Raw genomic sequence first — 14,685 nt, forward strand, 5'->3', positions numbered from 1 at the left:
AAAAGAAATAAAAGAAAAGAAGAAAAGTTACAATATGCGATAAGAAGTAAAAAGACTGTTTTACCCCTATGGGTCTATTTACAAAAGATATATATATATATATATATATATATATATATATATATATATATATTTATATATGTAGATAGACACATAGGCATATATATAATTAATATATATATATATATATATGTATGTGTCGTAATCTATCTATATAAATATATATATGTACAACATATTTTAACACCCCCCCTCAAACACACGGTGAGATCACCGAGAGTTTGCTAAGGAGAAAGAAGAAACGAGGCGATGGCAAAGCTTTGGTGAAGAAGTCCGCCAACTGGTACTCGGTTGGAACATAAGGCAATTGAATGGTGCCTCGTAGGAACTCATCACGAACATAATGGCAATCCATCTCAATGTGCTTTGTTCTTTCATGAAAGGTGTGATTGCTGGCAATGTAGATAGAGCTCTTGTTGTCGCAGCACAGCTTTGAGGGAGTTGAGAATGAGACTCCCATATCTTTAAGCAAACTTCTTAACCATACGATCTCCGTGGTGGTAGTGGCCATCGCACGATACTCTGCTTCAGTAGAAAAGAGTGAAACTTTCTGTTGCTTCTTACACCTCCAAGAGATAAGTGACTCTCCAAGAAACACACAATACCCTGTGGTAGAAATACGATCATCGGGGTTACCACCCCAATCAGAGTCAGTATAAGCAAGTAAAGTAAGAGGTGAAGAAGAGGGTAAGAATAATCCTTTTGTTATGGTGCCTTTCAAATATCTGATAATTCTCATGACAACAGCCATGTGAATGGTGGAGGGAGTAGTCTGAAATTGACTTGCACTATGAACTGCATGAGAAATATCAGGCCTAGTGATGGATAAGTATGTGAGCGACCCAATCAATTGACGATAAGGTGTGGGATCAGCTAAAGGAGTGCCATCACTGGCTCTCATCTTGGCATTGATTATTTCTGGCGTCTCCACCTTCTTGTCATCAGTCAGTCCAGACCTATCAATAATGTCGGAGGCAAGCTTCATCAGAGATAGGACATACCCTTTGGGAGAGTATGCAACTTCAATACCTAAAAAATATCTTAGATAACCAAGATCAGACATATCAAAATTTTCTTTGAGAATATTCTTAATAAGGTTAATACCTCTCTTATCATTACCTGTGATAATCATGTCATCAACATATAATAACAGAATTGTAATGTGATCATTAGAATTTTTAACAAACAAAGCAGTATCAGTATAACATGAGGAGAAATCATTATCAAGAACTACTTTGCTAAAAAGATCATACCAAGCTTTAGGTGCTTGTTTAAGACCATAAAGAGCTTTATTTAACTTTAGAATATTTCCTTTACCAATTTCAAGACCTGGTGGAGGATCCATAAGGACTTCTTCATATAAATTTCCATTTAAAAAAGCGTTTTTAACGTCAAGTTGATATATAGGCCATTGTTTAATGGAGGCTAAGGCAATTAAAGTTCGCACACTAGTCATCCTAGCTACGGGAGCAAAGGTTTCCTCATAATCAATTCCATATTCTTGGGCATAGCCTTTTGCAACCAAACGAGCTTTGTATCTCTCAAGAGATCCATCACACTTGGTTTTAACTTTATATACCCATCTACACCCAATTGCCTTTTTTCCTAATGGTTGGGGAATAATACTCCAAGTTTGAGCTTTGTTAAGAGCCTCTAATTCAACTTTCATTGCTTCAATCCAATGTGGATGATCTTTAGCTTCTTTAAAGGAAGTAGGCTCACGATATGAATGAATTAACATGAGACAAGCCCTATAATTAGGTGAGAAAGTTTCATAAGATACAAATTTTTGTGGAGGTCTACTATTACGAGAAGATCTCCTAGGTGCATTAATAGGTTCTTCTAATGAGAGATCTTGAGAATATCTTTCAAGAGCAGGTTGATGTTCATTTCCTGACCGCCGGGTATATACATTTATTTCATTAAGATTCTCAATTTGAGAATCATTACCATGTTGGAGTATATCATTATGATGGGAGATGCCATCACAAGTATTATCGCAAGTAATTGCATCTGGTGTTTCAATTCTAGGAGCAAGATCAAATAGGAAGGAATAGTCAAAGTTTTCTCTAGATGTGTGAACATCAAATCCATTTTGTTCTTCAAGAAAGTTTACATTTCTTGATATATAGAGTTTATTATTTCGAGTATCATAGCATCTATAACCTTTTTGATTTTCACCATATCCAATGAATGCACATTCAATAGCTTTAGGTGATAGTTTATCTTGTCCTTGAACAAGCACAAAACATTTACATCCGAATATCCTTAATCTATTAAAATCTGGAGTAATTTTGAATAATATTTCAAAAGGTGATACATTTTTTAAAGAAGCAGAGGGCATACGATTGATTAAATATGTTGCGGTAAGAAGAGCTTCGGCCCAAAAGTTTTTAGGAACATTTTTAGAAACAAGAAGTGTTCTTGTAGTTTCAATTAAATGTCTATGTTTTCTTTCCGCAAGACCATTTTGTTGCGGGGTTTTAGGACAAGATCGTTGATGTAAAATTCCATTTGTTTTGAAATAATTTTGAAAATCTTTAGACATGTATTCTCCTCCAGAGTCGGATCTAAATATAGCTATATTGTTTTGAAATTGGTTTTGAATAAGGATATGAAATTCTTTAAAATTATTAAAGACATCGGATTTGTTTTTAATAATGTATACCCATGTATATCTAGTAAAGTCATCAACAAAACTAACATAGTAGGAGTAGCCTCCCTTGGACAGAACGGGTGTCGGTCCCCATACATCGGAATGCACAAGTTCAAAAGGTCTTTTTGACACAAAATTACTATGAGAATACGGAAGCGAATGAATTTTTCCAAGGATACAATCATTGCATGTGAATGTATTTGTATTACAAAATTTTTCCAAAAAAGGAAAGAGATACAATTTAGAAACACTAGGATGTCCAAGTCTTTTATGCCAAGTCTCAATATCTTTGGATTGAACATGATTACAAAATGATTTGGTTGGCAATGACAAAAAATCCATATAATAAAGATCCCCTCTTCTATGGCCTTGCCCAATCCGCTTCCCGGACCGGAGATCCTGCACATAGCAATGGGTAGGTGAAAAAGTGACATTACATTCAAATTCGGTAATTTGGGAAACGGAAAATAGATTTAAATTAAGTTTTGGAATAATTCGAATTTTGGAAACAAAAAATTCTTTGTTTTTATTATAAGTTTTCTCAAGATTCCCAATGCCTTCAACATCCAAGGATGTTCCATCGGCAGTGGAGACAAAAGATTTAAATTTGTTGAGACTTGTTTTTGATAAGAGTGATGCATTCAGAGTCATATGAAAGGAGGCACCCGAATCAAGAATCCAAGAGGTCATACCTGGGAAGGAAGAGATAGCGGCGCCGGAAGTGGATGGTGTAGAGGAAAACTGAGAGGAGCTCATCTTCATGAATTATTGAAGAGTTTCGGTAAGATGAACAAGGGACTCTTTTATGTCACCATCCTTCTTTGAGTCTTCATTTGGAGGAGCTTCACCAATGGAGGCCACCTTCTTTTTAAATCTTGGGCAATCCGGACGAATATGGCCCAGTTCATTACAATTATGGCAAATAATTTTCCTTCCTCCACCACCATTATTTTTGAAAAAATGAGGTGGTTTGTATGGCCTTACATTATTGCCGGGTCTAGATACGGCATGAACTTCATCAACATCTCGTTTTAATGCCAAACGAGTCTCTTCTTGACATAAGTCGGCCAAAATATCACTTAGAGGAGTAGAGGCCCTATGGAGAAGGGATCCTCTAAGTTGCTCAAATTCGGGGCGAAGCCCATGAATAAATTGGAAAAATCTTTCTTTTTCCATTTGCTCTTGCCTCATAGCAATAGCACTACCTTCCCATTGGGGTTCGAGAAGGACAAGTTCATCCCATAAAGAAGATAGGGCACTATAGTAGTCCCTAATACTCATATCACCTTGTTTGGTAGCTCTTACCTTTTCTTGTAGAAAGAAATGCCTAGCAAGGTCTCTTTGAGTGTACATGCCTTTCATAAAGAACCAAGCTTCATTAGCCTTCTTGAATTTGGCGAGATTTGCACAAATCTTTAACTCAACATTGTTCATGAACCATGCTAAAATTTTAGCATGCTCACTTTCCCAATCTTCTAATTTAGAACAGTAATCAAGAATAGCCTTCTCTTTTTCCTCTTCGTTCAAAGCTTTTTCCTCATTACCTTCAAACTTAGTCAACTTCAATTGTGGTTCCGGAATGGTTCCACATACATAACCCCAAAGTTTTTTACCTTTGAGATTGTTTTCCATAGCGGCCGCCCACATGCGATAATTGGTTCCATCCAATTTGAATGAGAGGTCGATTTTTGCATCCTTGTTGGCCATTTGTAGAAGAGGAATATGAATGCACGAAAGAGAAGGATATTGCTTGTCAAAAGAAGATTCGATGAAGCTTTATCAACCAATGCTCTGATACCATGTAATGAAGTGCCGGATAAAGTCTCCAAGCGCAAAGCAAGAGAGCACGCACATACACAAATAGCCACTAATGGGCAAAAGAACAACACAACAACTTAAAGTGGTAAGGCACCCAAAAGAAGAGGAAAACTATATATTCCACTCAAAAGGCTTCAAAGAAGCATGCTTTACAATGGGGAGAAACCCCTTTATTTATAGACAAAAGAGGAGGCCTTGGAAGGGCTCCTAGAGGGACGTTGGAGCCCTTCCAACGGTCATAAATATGACCGTTGGATGCTCCAACGTCCTCCTAGGTGGGGCCCATTCCAAGGTGGAAAAGAAAAGAAAAGAATAAAGAAAAAAATAAAAAAGAAAGAAAAGAAAAGAAGAAAAGTTACAATATGCGATAAGAAGTAAAAAGACTGTTTTACCCCTATGGGTCTATTTACAAAAGATATATAAATATATATATATATATATATGTGTATGTGTCGTGATCTATATATATAAATATATATATGTACAACATATTTTAACAGTGCTCTCCCTCTCTTTTCTTTATGCTTTTGTAAAGCCCCTCTTAGGATCCAATATATTGAAGTTGATATTTTTATGCCCTTGTGCATTTGTATCCGTGCCTTTGTGCACACTTCGTGTTTTTAGTGTTATGATTATACACAAAAATCTCTTTTTATAGAGATTTTTACATGGTATCAGAGCAAGGTTGCTTGGGAAGGAAAATCTTGTGATTCTTCACAATATCGAGTGCCTCGAAAAGCGTGCCTTCAATTTTTTTCGAGATTGACATGAAGACTTCTCTTCATCAAATATTTTAGAAGATTACTACAACAAGTAAGAGTTAAAATCTCTTTGTGGTATGTAATTTTCTTCTTCATCTTATCTCTCTAATGGGTGAAAACTATGTCACATGGGTGCGGGTGCGGGTGCGGGGATTCGGCACTTCCAAAAAACCCGGGTGCGGGGGTGCGACAGGAGCAAAAATGTAAATATATATATATATATATATATATATATATATATATATATATATATATATATATATATATATATATATATATATATATATATATATATATATATATATATATAGAAGGGGGTCGGGGTTCCCCCGGCGCGGGTCGGGGTTCAGTTTTTTTTGCTGGTGTGTTTGTTTGAAGACTTGTTACCCATGTTTTGCTTGTTGTGTACTTTAGCTCAACGAGACAAAATTGATGAACCGAAAGGATTGGCAATCTGATCGACCTGCGTTCTGTTGACTGTCATGATTCAATCATGTCTGAAACTCCCTGGTCTTCACGAAAAAAATATAAGCGAAAGGTTTGACGTGGTTTGTTGGAGAGAGAGACTTCACGAGGCCTACGGCGCCACTGCCACGCCACTGCCTAGGGTTCTTCAAATTTCATTTTATATACAGTTGCACACAGATGACAACTAAAAGAAATTTATTGGATTTGACATGTAGACAAGAGAGGTCTACACAAGGCTACGGCTAGAGCACCCATCTCGTCAGGAGAAAAGTGAATACTAATAGCCACCAAGGCTCTACCACCACCATTATCATTTATTATGGAAAGAGAAAATCCTTGACGAAAAAGGATCTGGTTGGTTGAAGCATAAAGACTTCAAAAGGCGCTTGAATTTTGGTTTTAATTTTTGAGGAAGATGGATCATCATTTCCGAGTCAACAGTATGTTTTACAATGCTGTGAATTAATTGTTTGGAGGCAGGAATAACATGGGATGCCAACAAAGCTAGTCAGATGTTGTGGACACAAGTGCCCCTTTATAAAACAAGAGCAGCAGCAGCAAGCAGAATTTTTTTTTTAATTCTGCAGCCCATTTCGTAAGGCAATTTTTTTTTTAAAAAAAAATCTAAACAAAAATGGACCGAAATGACCCTGGGTGCGGTCAACGCACCCAGGATCGGGTTGACCGCACCCGCGTCGAGTCGCGTCGACGCGGGTGCGACACCCTGCTAGCCGAATCCCTGTGACATAGGGTGAAAAAGACTCCCATTTCTCTCTTGGCTTTAAGCTCAATGGCTTTAATTATAATGTATGGGCCGGTAATATGGAAGCCCATATTAAAGGAAAAGGGCTTTGAGGTTATGTTCAAGGCTCGATTCCGAAACCGGAGCCAAAAATTACATTGGTTGAAAGTGGAGAAATCAAAATTCTTGAGAGAGATGAAAGAACGAAGGCTCTTGAAGAATATAATAAAAAACATGAGGAATGGAATATGAAGAACTTCAAGATTTTGTCATGGATTTTCTCATCCGTTGAGACTAGAATCAACGCCAATATCATAAAGTTTAAAAAGGCTTCTCAAGCATGGGAGTATCTTGAGAAGATGTACACATCTAGAGATTTGTCCCATAAGCATTACCTCCAAAAGAGGGCGCTAACCCTTCTTCAAGGAGAGATGACTATAAGAGAATATTTTGCCGAGCTTTCATCCATTTGGGATGAGCTTGCTATACTCGAACCTAATTGGAGTGGAGAAGCCATAAAGCTTCGTCATAAGCAACTTGAAGAAGATCATTTTTTCAACTTTTTGAATACACTAAGGCCCGAGTTTGAGCAAATTAGATCTTCTCTTCTATCTCCCTTCACTTCTCCCTCTCTTGAAGACGTCATTACTAAATTAAGTAGAGAGAAAACTCGTATGGGCATTAGCAAGCAAAATCCAAGTGTTCTTGCAATGCCTACAAATCAAGATGAGTGTGATGGAGCGAATGTCGTTTCTAGGCTCGAGAACAACTTAAGGACATATAAACCTCCTCATTTTAAAAGCCAAAATCAAGGTGGTCAAGGTAGAAGAAGGGACTATAGCAAAGTTGTATGTCACTTTTGCAAAGAACCGGGTCATATCAAACCGGTTTGTCCTAAGTAAAAGAAATTACTAGCAATGACCACCACTTCTCAACCACAAAAAGAGGAATCTACAAATGGAGATCTATCTCTAAATCAAATTTTGGAAGCTCTTAAACCGCTTCTTAAGGGGGCCACTTCTCCAACTTTGTATAAATAGGGGTGCTCCCCTTCTCTTTTCTTTATGCTTTTGTAAAGCCCCTCTTAGGATCCAATATATTGAAGTTGATATTTTTGATGCCCTTGTGCATTTGTATATGTGCCTTTGTGCACTTGTGAGAGTTCTCCTTTGTGCACACTTCGTGGTTTTAGTGTTGTGATTATACACAAAATCTCTTTTTATAGAGTTTTTTACAGGCACAAGGGCAGTTTAGTCATTTTATTATTATATATAATTTTTAAAAAACATAGGAAGGGAGGGGGGTTAATTTTAAATGATTATGTTTTTTATGTGTATGTGTTAATTTGTTTATGATGATTTTTTCTGTTAAAGGCTGAAAATGATATATATATATATATATATATATATAGAGAGAGAGAGAGAGAGAGTAGGTGGTAGGTAGTAGCTGCCTACCACTTTTCTAGCCTACCGCAAGCCTACTAGGATTTTGAAGGGTTTTTGTCACGTTTTCCTTAAATCTGACCATGAAGATGTGTTCTACAAGCTTAATTTTATAGGAATCGACTCTTGGATTGTCCATTTTTGATATACAGATAGTTTTTTTATAAGATTTTAAAATCAACGATCTAAGATTTACATAAATATTCAAGGCTTAAAAATCATGTTTTTTTATCGAAAAAAAACATGTTCCAAGTGTTGTTTTCTAGAAAAATTGACCATGCCAAATACATCTGTAGGGTCAGATTTGCAAAAAAACCTGAAAACACTGTTCACTCACAATAGGCTGGTGGTAGGCAGCTACCACTTTTCCTATATATATACATATATGTGTGTGTGTGATTTTTGTTTGTATATGTGCGAGTTTTCATAATTTTTTCTACAAAAGCCTGAAAGCATGTTTTTAGTATTACTGATTATGTAATATTTATATATGTATTTGTTACTGTGCTTTTGTGATTTTTTCTGTGAAAGGTGGAAAGTATGATTTTTTTATGTGTATATATACATATTTTGATTATGCTATGAATAAAATATGTGTGTGCGTGTGTGTTACAATCACTTTTTCCGTGAAAGGCTGAAAGCATACTTTGTTGATTATACTGAATATGTTATGAATAATTGAATATATATATATATATATATATATATATATATATATATATATATATATATATATATATATATATATATATATATATATATATATATATATATATAGTGAAAGCATGTGTAATTGGGTACTTGTCGGATGAAAACATCTTATTACCAAAAGAAGTAAACATATTTTTATATATAATTTGTACAGTTTTTATTTTTAATTGGGGTACTGATTAGTCCGTCTAGTCCTCGACTAGCCTTTTTAGGGGTCTACTGACTAGGCACCGCCTAGCCCTTTTGACTAGATAGCACACACTTATAATATCTGAACCAGCAAAGCATGGTAAAACAATATGGTTTGCAATAAAAATGGGTTTTGCCATGTAAGTCCAATTTTCGCTCAGACCACTTGTGAAATCCCCAAAATGACCAAATGATCAAGACCAGAACATACCAATGTATTATAACTTAACGAATCTAAAAAGTGGACTAAAAATGGAATGGAAAACAATGCAATGACAAGAAGGAAATTTCTGTACCAGATGGACTCTATCGGATCTATGCCCAATAGAAGTTCGGCGACTTGATTTTTCTCCCACACTGCTGTGTTCAGCACTAGGAACTGCAACTGAGAAAAGACTCTCAAGTTCTGACATGTCAAACTCTGGGGGCCTATCAATAAAAATTAGGATGGCAAAATAAGTTTTGAGTTATCAAAAATAGTGGTAAGCAACTTTAATCTATGTTAAATGAAAATCGTTAGATAATTATAAAAAATACTGACAAATAAAGGAAGAGTAAAAGAAATAACTATGATGGACATAAAAGGGAAGTGGTACTTGATAGCCTCATCATGCTTTTGAGACTCTGCCCATAAGCTTCCCTGCATTGCTCTTGTCACTTTAACCCAGTGCAATGGCTTCAATGAAGTTTTCTTTGAAGATGACTGCGAGCTTGGAGATCGTGTGAGCCCACGTCCTTTTATTCCGAAAGTTGAATTACCAGGAGCCCCTGAACCATTATTTGCAGCTTTAGCACCTACATGTTGAGGTACTGAAGATGCAGTTACTGGCCTCATGGGAGTAGGTCTGACACAAATGGGGTACAAGACTCACCTCCATCATGATCACCAGGTTTTGTATTTGGAGAGAGAAGGTTTGAAGAACCATGATGCTTTGAAGAAGCAGATGCAGAATGTGGTGGAGGGGGAGGTAGTGGCACCACTCCCGTTGCACTGGAGGCCCTAGAAGTTAAAGATGCCGGTGGTGGAGGGGGACGTTTAGCTGCTACTGCCACCACTCCGGTTCCACTGGTTTCCCTAGAAATTAATGGTGGTGGTGGTGGTGGAGGGGGAGGATTAGCTGATACAGCAGCATTCTTCAGCACTGGAGTAGGGGGCAGAGAGGGTAACTGGGAGGGCTTTTCTGTTAGTTTCAGGGGGAGAGGTGGGGCAAGAGGTGGTAATGGAGCATTAGCTTTAGCAACTAATGGAGGAGGGGGAGGTGGTTGAGAACGAGATATAACTGAATTGAAGACAGAGGTTAATGAATGCTGAGGATGCAGAGGAGGTGTTGAGGGAGGTGGAGGTGGTGGTGGAGGTGGGGCTTTTGATGGCAGTGGCAATGGAAATGATGATATAATTCCTGATGCCGAAACTTCAGATGAGCACGGTGCCACCATTGGAAGGGATGGGGATAGTGCACACGAATATATGGACGGCTTTGCCATATCTGTACCAGCATTCTTGCTGACATAATCCTGACAAGTGTGAAAGTCAGTTGATGCACTGTTTTCGTACACTAATTCATCTACAGTGGCATCACTAATTTGAAGATGTAATAAATTTTCTGCAGGTGAACTGCCTTTATCACCATTGAGGCTTGCAGAAAGCACTGAACTTTTAAGAGAAGCAAAAGAGTCTTTTACATTCTTGCCATCAGCATGATCCTGTAAAAGATCCGCAATACCAAGAATTGCTGGTGCACTATGGTATCTTGCAGTAGGCAAAGGTGAACCATCCAGAGAATTACAATGAGAAGGTGGAGCAGACAGAGATGATGGTGGTGCCCTCCGAGACAAGGCCTTTGGTTGAGTAAGATGAGGAACAGCATCCCACATTTCTTCTGGTTGAACCAAAGTCTTTGATGATATTAGATCACAGGATTGTTTCATGTTAGATTTGGTTTCACTCTGTGAAACATGTGGTGGATATTTTTCAACATTTCCTTCTGACAGTTGAACCGTTTTCTCTTGATGTACATCAAGATTCGATTCCTGCACTGCATCCTGAGTATCTAAATTATTTTTAGCAATGTTCTTTTCCAATTTCTGTCGGAAAACATTAGATGTTGTCATTTGCTCAAGCATATCACGCTCAACATCCCCCTTTTCATCTAACCAATCCACTCTGTTGAAGATCTCTTGAGCTTTATCAAATGCTTCCATTGGGAGCCCCTCCTTCTCTTCCACCCCTGTAACATCAACAGTGCTCAGTGTTGAAGCACTATCCATGTCAGATAGAAGAATCTGTCCAAAAGAAAAAGTGCAACTAAGTTGTCTACCAAAGCACATTATATTTTAGATTACCAAGAAAAGAATAAAAATCAGCAGCTATGATAGTATAACCAGGATACTTCATATTGAACAATTTGACCTCTGCTCTGAAGTCCTTCAGGAACCGATCCTTAGCATCCCACAAAATATCAATTTCATCACGGTTGAGAATCAAAATATTCGACCTGATGAAAGCTGTGTTGAACATAACCCTGAACATCATCTCTTCACGTTGCATATCCTCATCCAAGTTAATACATTCTAGCACAACATCACCTTGAATATGGCAGCGAATGTCAACTTTAACTAGGTCGCAGTTTTCCTGCCAAAAAGAAAAAGAAAAAAAGGATATATGAGAAACAATGTGGATTTTGTCAGTGCTGGTCTAACTAAATAAATAATTGCAGGAGCATTGGTTACATTGACACAGGAGCTCTGAGGAAAAGGGTTTATACTTATTTTCCAATATTGGGCCCAAATTGGAAACTTTAGCGTATTGCCAAGAGTTTCACACATCAATGCATAGCCCTTTATCTAAATGGCAAGCATCACTAAGGAATCCAACCAGAAGCATAATGTCTCCACTAAGCATACTGAACCCACTTAGAGGTAACTCCAGAGACATTTTCTGTGGAAAGATGAAACCCACAGGAACATAGCCAGAGAAGGGAACCGTAGTAAAGCAGAAAAACAGTAGAGACTACCTGCCGATAGAGCCGAATGTTCCTGTTTTTCTTTGACATCAAGAATAGCACTTTGGTACTTCGATCAGTAGCACTAAATGGGTCCTGACCATAGATGCGAAATAAAGGCCTGCATCCACCCTCTCCATCAAAGCTGGGTAGCACTCTGAGGATAACGCAGTCCAAAGTGAGTGGCCTATCAGCAGGAGGCCATTCAGAAGCTAAATTCCTCCTGGAAATGTAATTCAGATATCGCAATTGAGAAGGCAACGGATTCAAGGGAGACAAGAGCTGCAAAAGTTCCCGAGGGGCTTGCTTATATATCATATCCAAAGTCTTCTGCTCTCCGCTATACTGTTTCCTATAAATCAAGAGCCCTGCTAGCATGAATGCGAGCACCGGCCATCCTCCACGTTCGCAATGCATCATCAATACATTATGCTGCCCTTCCAGAGACAGCCAGCTTTCGCTGGACCTCAAGAAATGGTGTATCATCTCTAGAGTTATTAACGGGCATCCTTCATACTGGCGAGGGTAGTCCATCACTATCATATCATGCTCGGACAAGATGTCAATAAGCTGGCTTCTCCTTCCACCCTCTCTGAAGTTGAAAACCATATAAGATGCATCAGGAAACTGTTCGTGGAGCTGCTTCACAATGCCTTCCATGTAGGTTTTGTACATGTCTTCTTCCAAAACATCCGTAGAGAAACAACAATCGAACACTACACAAACGAAATGGAAAAAAAGGTGCAAACAATCAGATAACACCACCAAAGAAACAAAACTCAAACACCTTCAATTGCATGTGAACAAGGAGGAAACTCGTTATTACATGCTCTCTCCTCAATCAAAAGGAGCGCAAGGCTCGTAAAGATTAACCACTATTGCCCAAACACCTTCTTATTCAACACAAGTGGGATAAGTTGGGAACTTGCATTGTGCACCATACATCAGTTTCACAATTCCTTCTACTCTTCTAGGTAAGTGGGTATGCACACACACACACACACACATGCAGAGGTGCACGTCAAAGAAGAACTTGTCTCCGCAAACAGAAATCAAAGGCAAAAAAAGGAAACACCAACCGAGATTTGATTGAAACAACATTCTCAAAACCCGGAATCACCGCCAAAGCCTAACAGCTTTCTCACATCAAAAGGAGAGCAACAATGCCATAGTTGACGAAACTCACGATTGCCACAAAAAAACAACAACAACAGAAGATCCGAGCAAGAACGTACCGTAGACTCTCTCCGCAATCTCCAGAAGCCCGTCAGGCGGTTTCCTGTAGAAGAACTTCCTAAACAGCGCCATCTCCCCCCCCCCCCCCCCCGGGAAAATCACAATCGAGATCCTAGAACGATAAAACCAGCTCCGAATCCACCATCAAATCAACCCCTCCTCCCGACCGACTCAAACGACGCAATGTATCAATTCGAGCAACCAAAGTAGCATCCCCCATTTGCTCTCTCTCTCTCTCTCTCTGATTCTCACATTCACGAAGAGTGCGAATCGAGACAGCAGAAGATCGAATGGATTTTTCCTTTCTTTCCCGTCAAGATCTCCCACACAATCATTAGTTTCAATACTTTCTCTGTCCTTTCTTCGCAGGGCTTTGCTTCAATGACAAGTCTGAAAATCGTTTTGCTTAGACTGGCGGGCTTTCCAAGGCGTAGACCACGATAATCTCCAACTCATTAAAAAACCAGAAACCCTCGATCGGGAAAGTCTTCGTTCAGCATTAATTGCTCCCTCGCGGGATGGGATAGGGTCCGGCAGTACCGATCTTGGTCGTCCTAACGAAGGTTTGGGCGATTTGGACTATTTGTCTTGTTTGATGTTACGCTCCGCTTGCCTTAAACGTGGGTGGGGAGTACGCAGAGGACAGCGCCTTTGAGTCTTGACACCCTCTCCCTGTTGCTCCTTCGCCTGTCCTTATTAAATGATGACATTGATAAAAATAACTTTGGTCAGACGATTGAAGGATTGAAAAATGACATCTTGGCTCATGGGATATTTGAAGAATAAATCTCTGACATGTCCTTGCTGCCACGTGTAAATTAGGATAAGTCTTTCGACCCTCCAATTTTGGGTAATTTGCGTTTAATGTTCTTAATTTATGGCAATTTTCTTAGAAGCCCATGCTTGAATCTCATGAGGAATTAAAATTCTGCTTATAAGAAGTTTTGGTACGAGAACTTTTCTTTACTAAATGCAGGAGCTATTAGTGTACGTCACCATGTATTGGGATGTTGCAAGTTCAAAACCCAATGGTATTTTGTGTAACTGGTGGACCCTAACTAGCCTTTAAAAAAAATGTTTTTGTCTTGTTGGTGTGACATGAGAAAATCAGGTCAAAAAACTGTTAATGTTTTGACTTAGGGTGACGGCTGACCTCAAATTTTTTTTTTGTCAAAATCAACATAAAATAAAAAAAAATCTCTTCAAAATCGTTTAATTTACTTGAAATGAATGAAAAAGTTGCCATTTTTCCCTAACTTGATTTTTTTCTTATCATTTTCTCACTTCCAAATGTGCACTGTTCAAATGACCAATAAGATACTTTTACTCTTTAAAAATAACTTGTTTGCTCTCTCTCTCTCCCTCTATATATATATATATATATATATATATATATATATATATATATAACAAGGTTGTTAAATGCGATGAGGCGAAGCGAGGTGTTGAGCCTGCGCTTCGCCTCTGAGGCGTACGCCTCTCACAACTGGTATGGAAGTGAAGCGGTGGGAGGGGATGCAGGGAGCGGCGGAGGAGCAGTTGGCCGACAAGTGGCGGTGGATCCACCGGCACTTGGGGTTAGCACAGCCGACGAATCGGG

The 14,685-nt window shown here is 38.5% G+C and overlaps 1 protein-coding gene across 1 annotated transcript in view; it reads right to left on the minus strand.

The window, feature by feature from the left end:
- Positions 1 to 13,157, minus strand: part of LOC149835461 (formin-like protein 18) — a 78,629-nt gene extending 65,472 nt beyond the window's left edge. The window contains exons 1-6 of the mRNA XM_090009589.1: positions 13,085 to 13,157; positions 11,862 to 12,565; positions 11,258 to 11,479; positions 9,720 to 11,130; positions 9,444 to 9,642; positions 9,144 to 9,276 (exon numbers count right to left, since the gene is read on the minus strand). Coding sequence (XP_089865715.1) covers positions 9,144 to 9,276; positions 9,444 to 9,642; positions 9,720 to 11,130; positions 11,258 to 11,479; positions 11,862 to 12,565; positions 13,085 to 13,157 — 2,742 coding nt within the window. The remainder of the gene's footprint in view (positions 1 to 9,143; positions 9,277 to 9,443; positions 9,643 to 9,719; positions 11,131 to 11,257; positions 11,480 to 11,861; positions 12,566 to 13,084) is intronic.
- Positions 13,158 to 14,685: the final 1,528 nt, after the last annotated feature.

The sequence above is a fragment of the Nuphar pumila genome, chromosome 6 (genome assembly GCF_984573655.1).
Source record: "Nuphar pumila chromosome 6, dmNupPumi1.hap1.1, whole genome shotgun sequence".
NCBI lineage: Eukaryota > Viridiplantae > Streptophyta > Magnoliopsida > Nymphaeales > Nymphaeaceae > Nuphar > Nuphar pumila.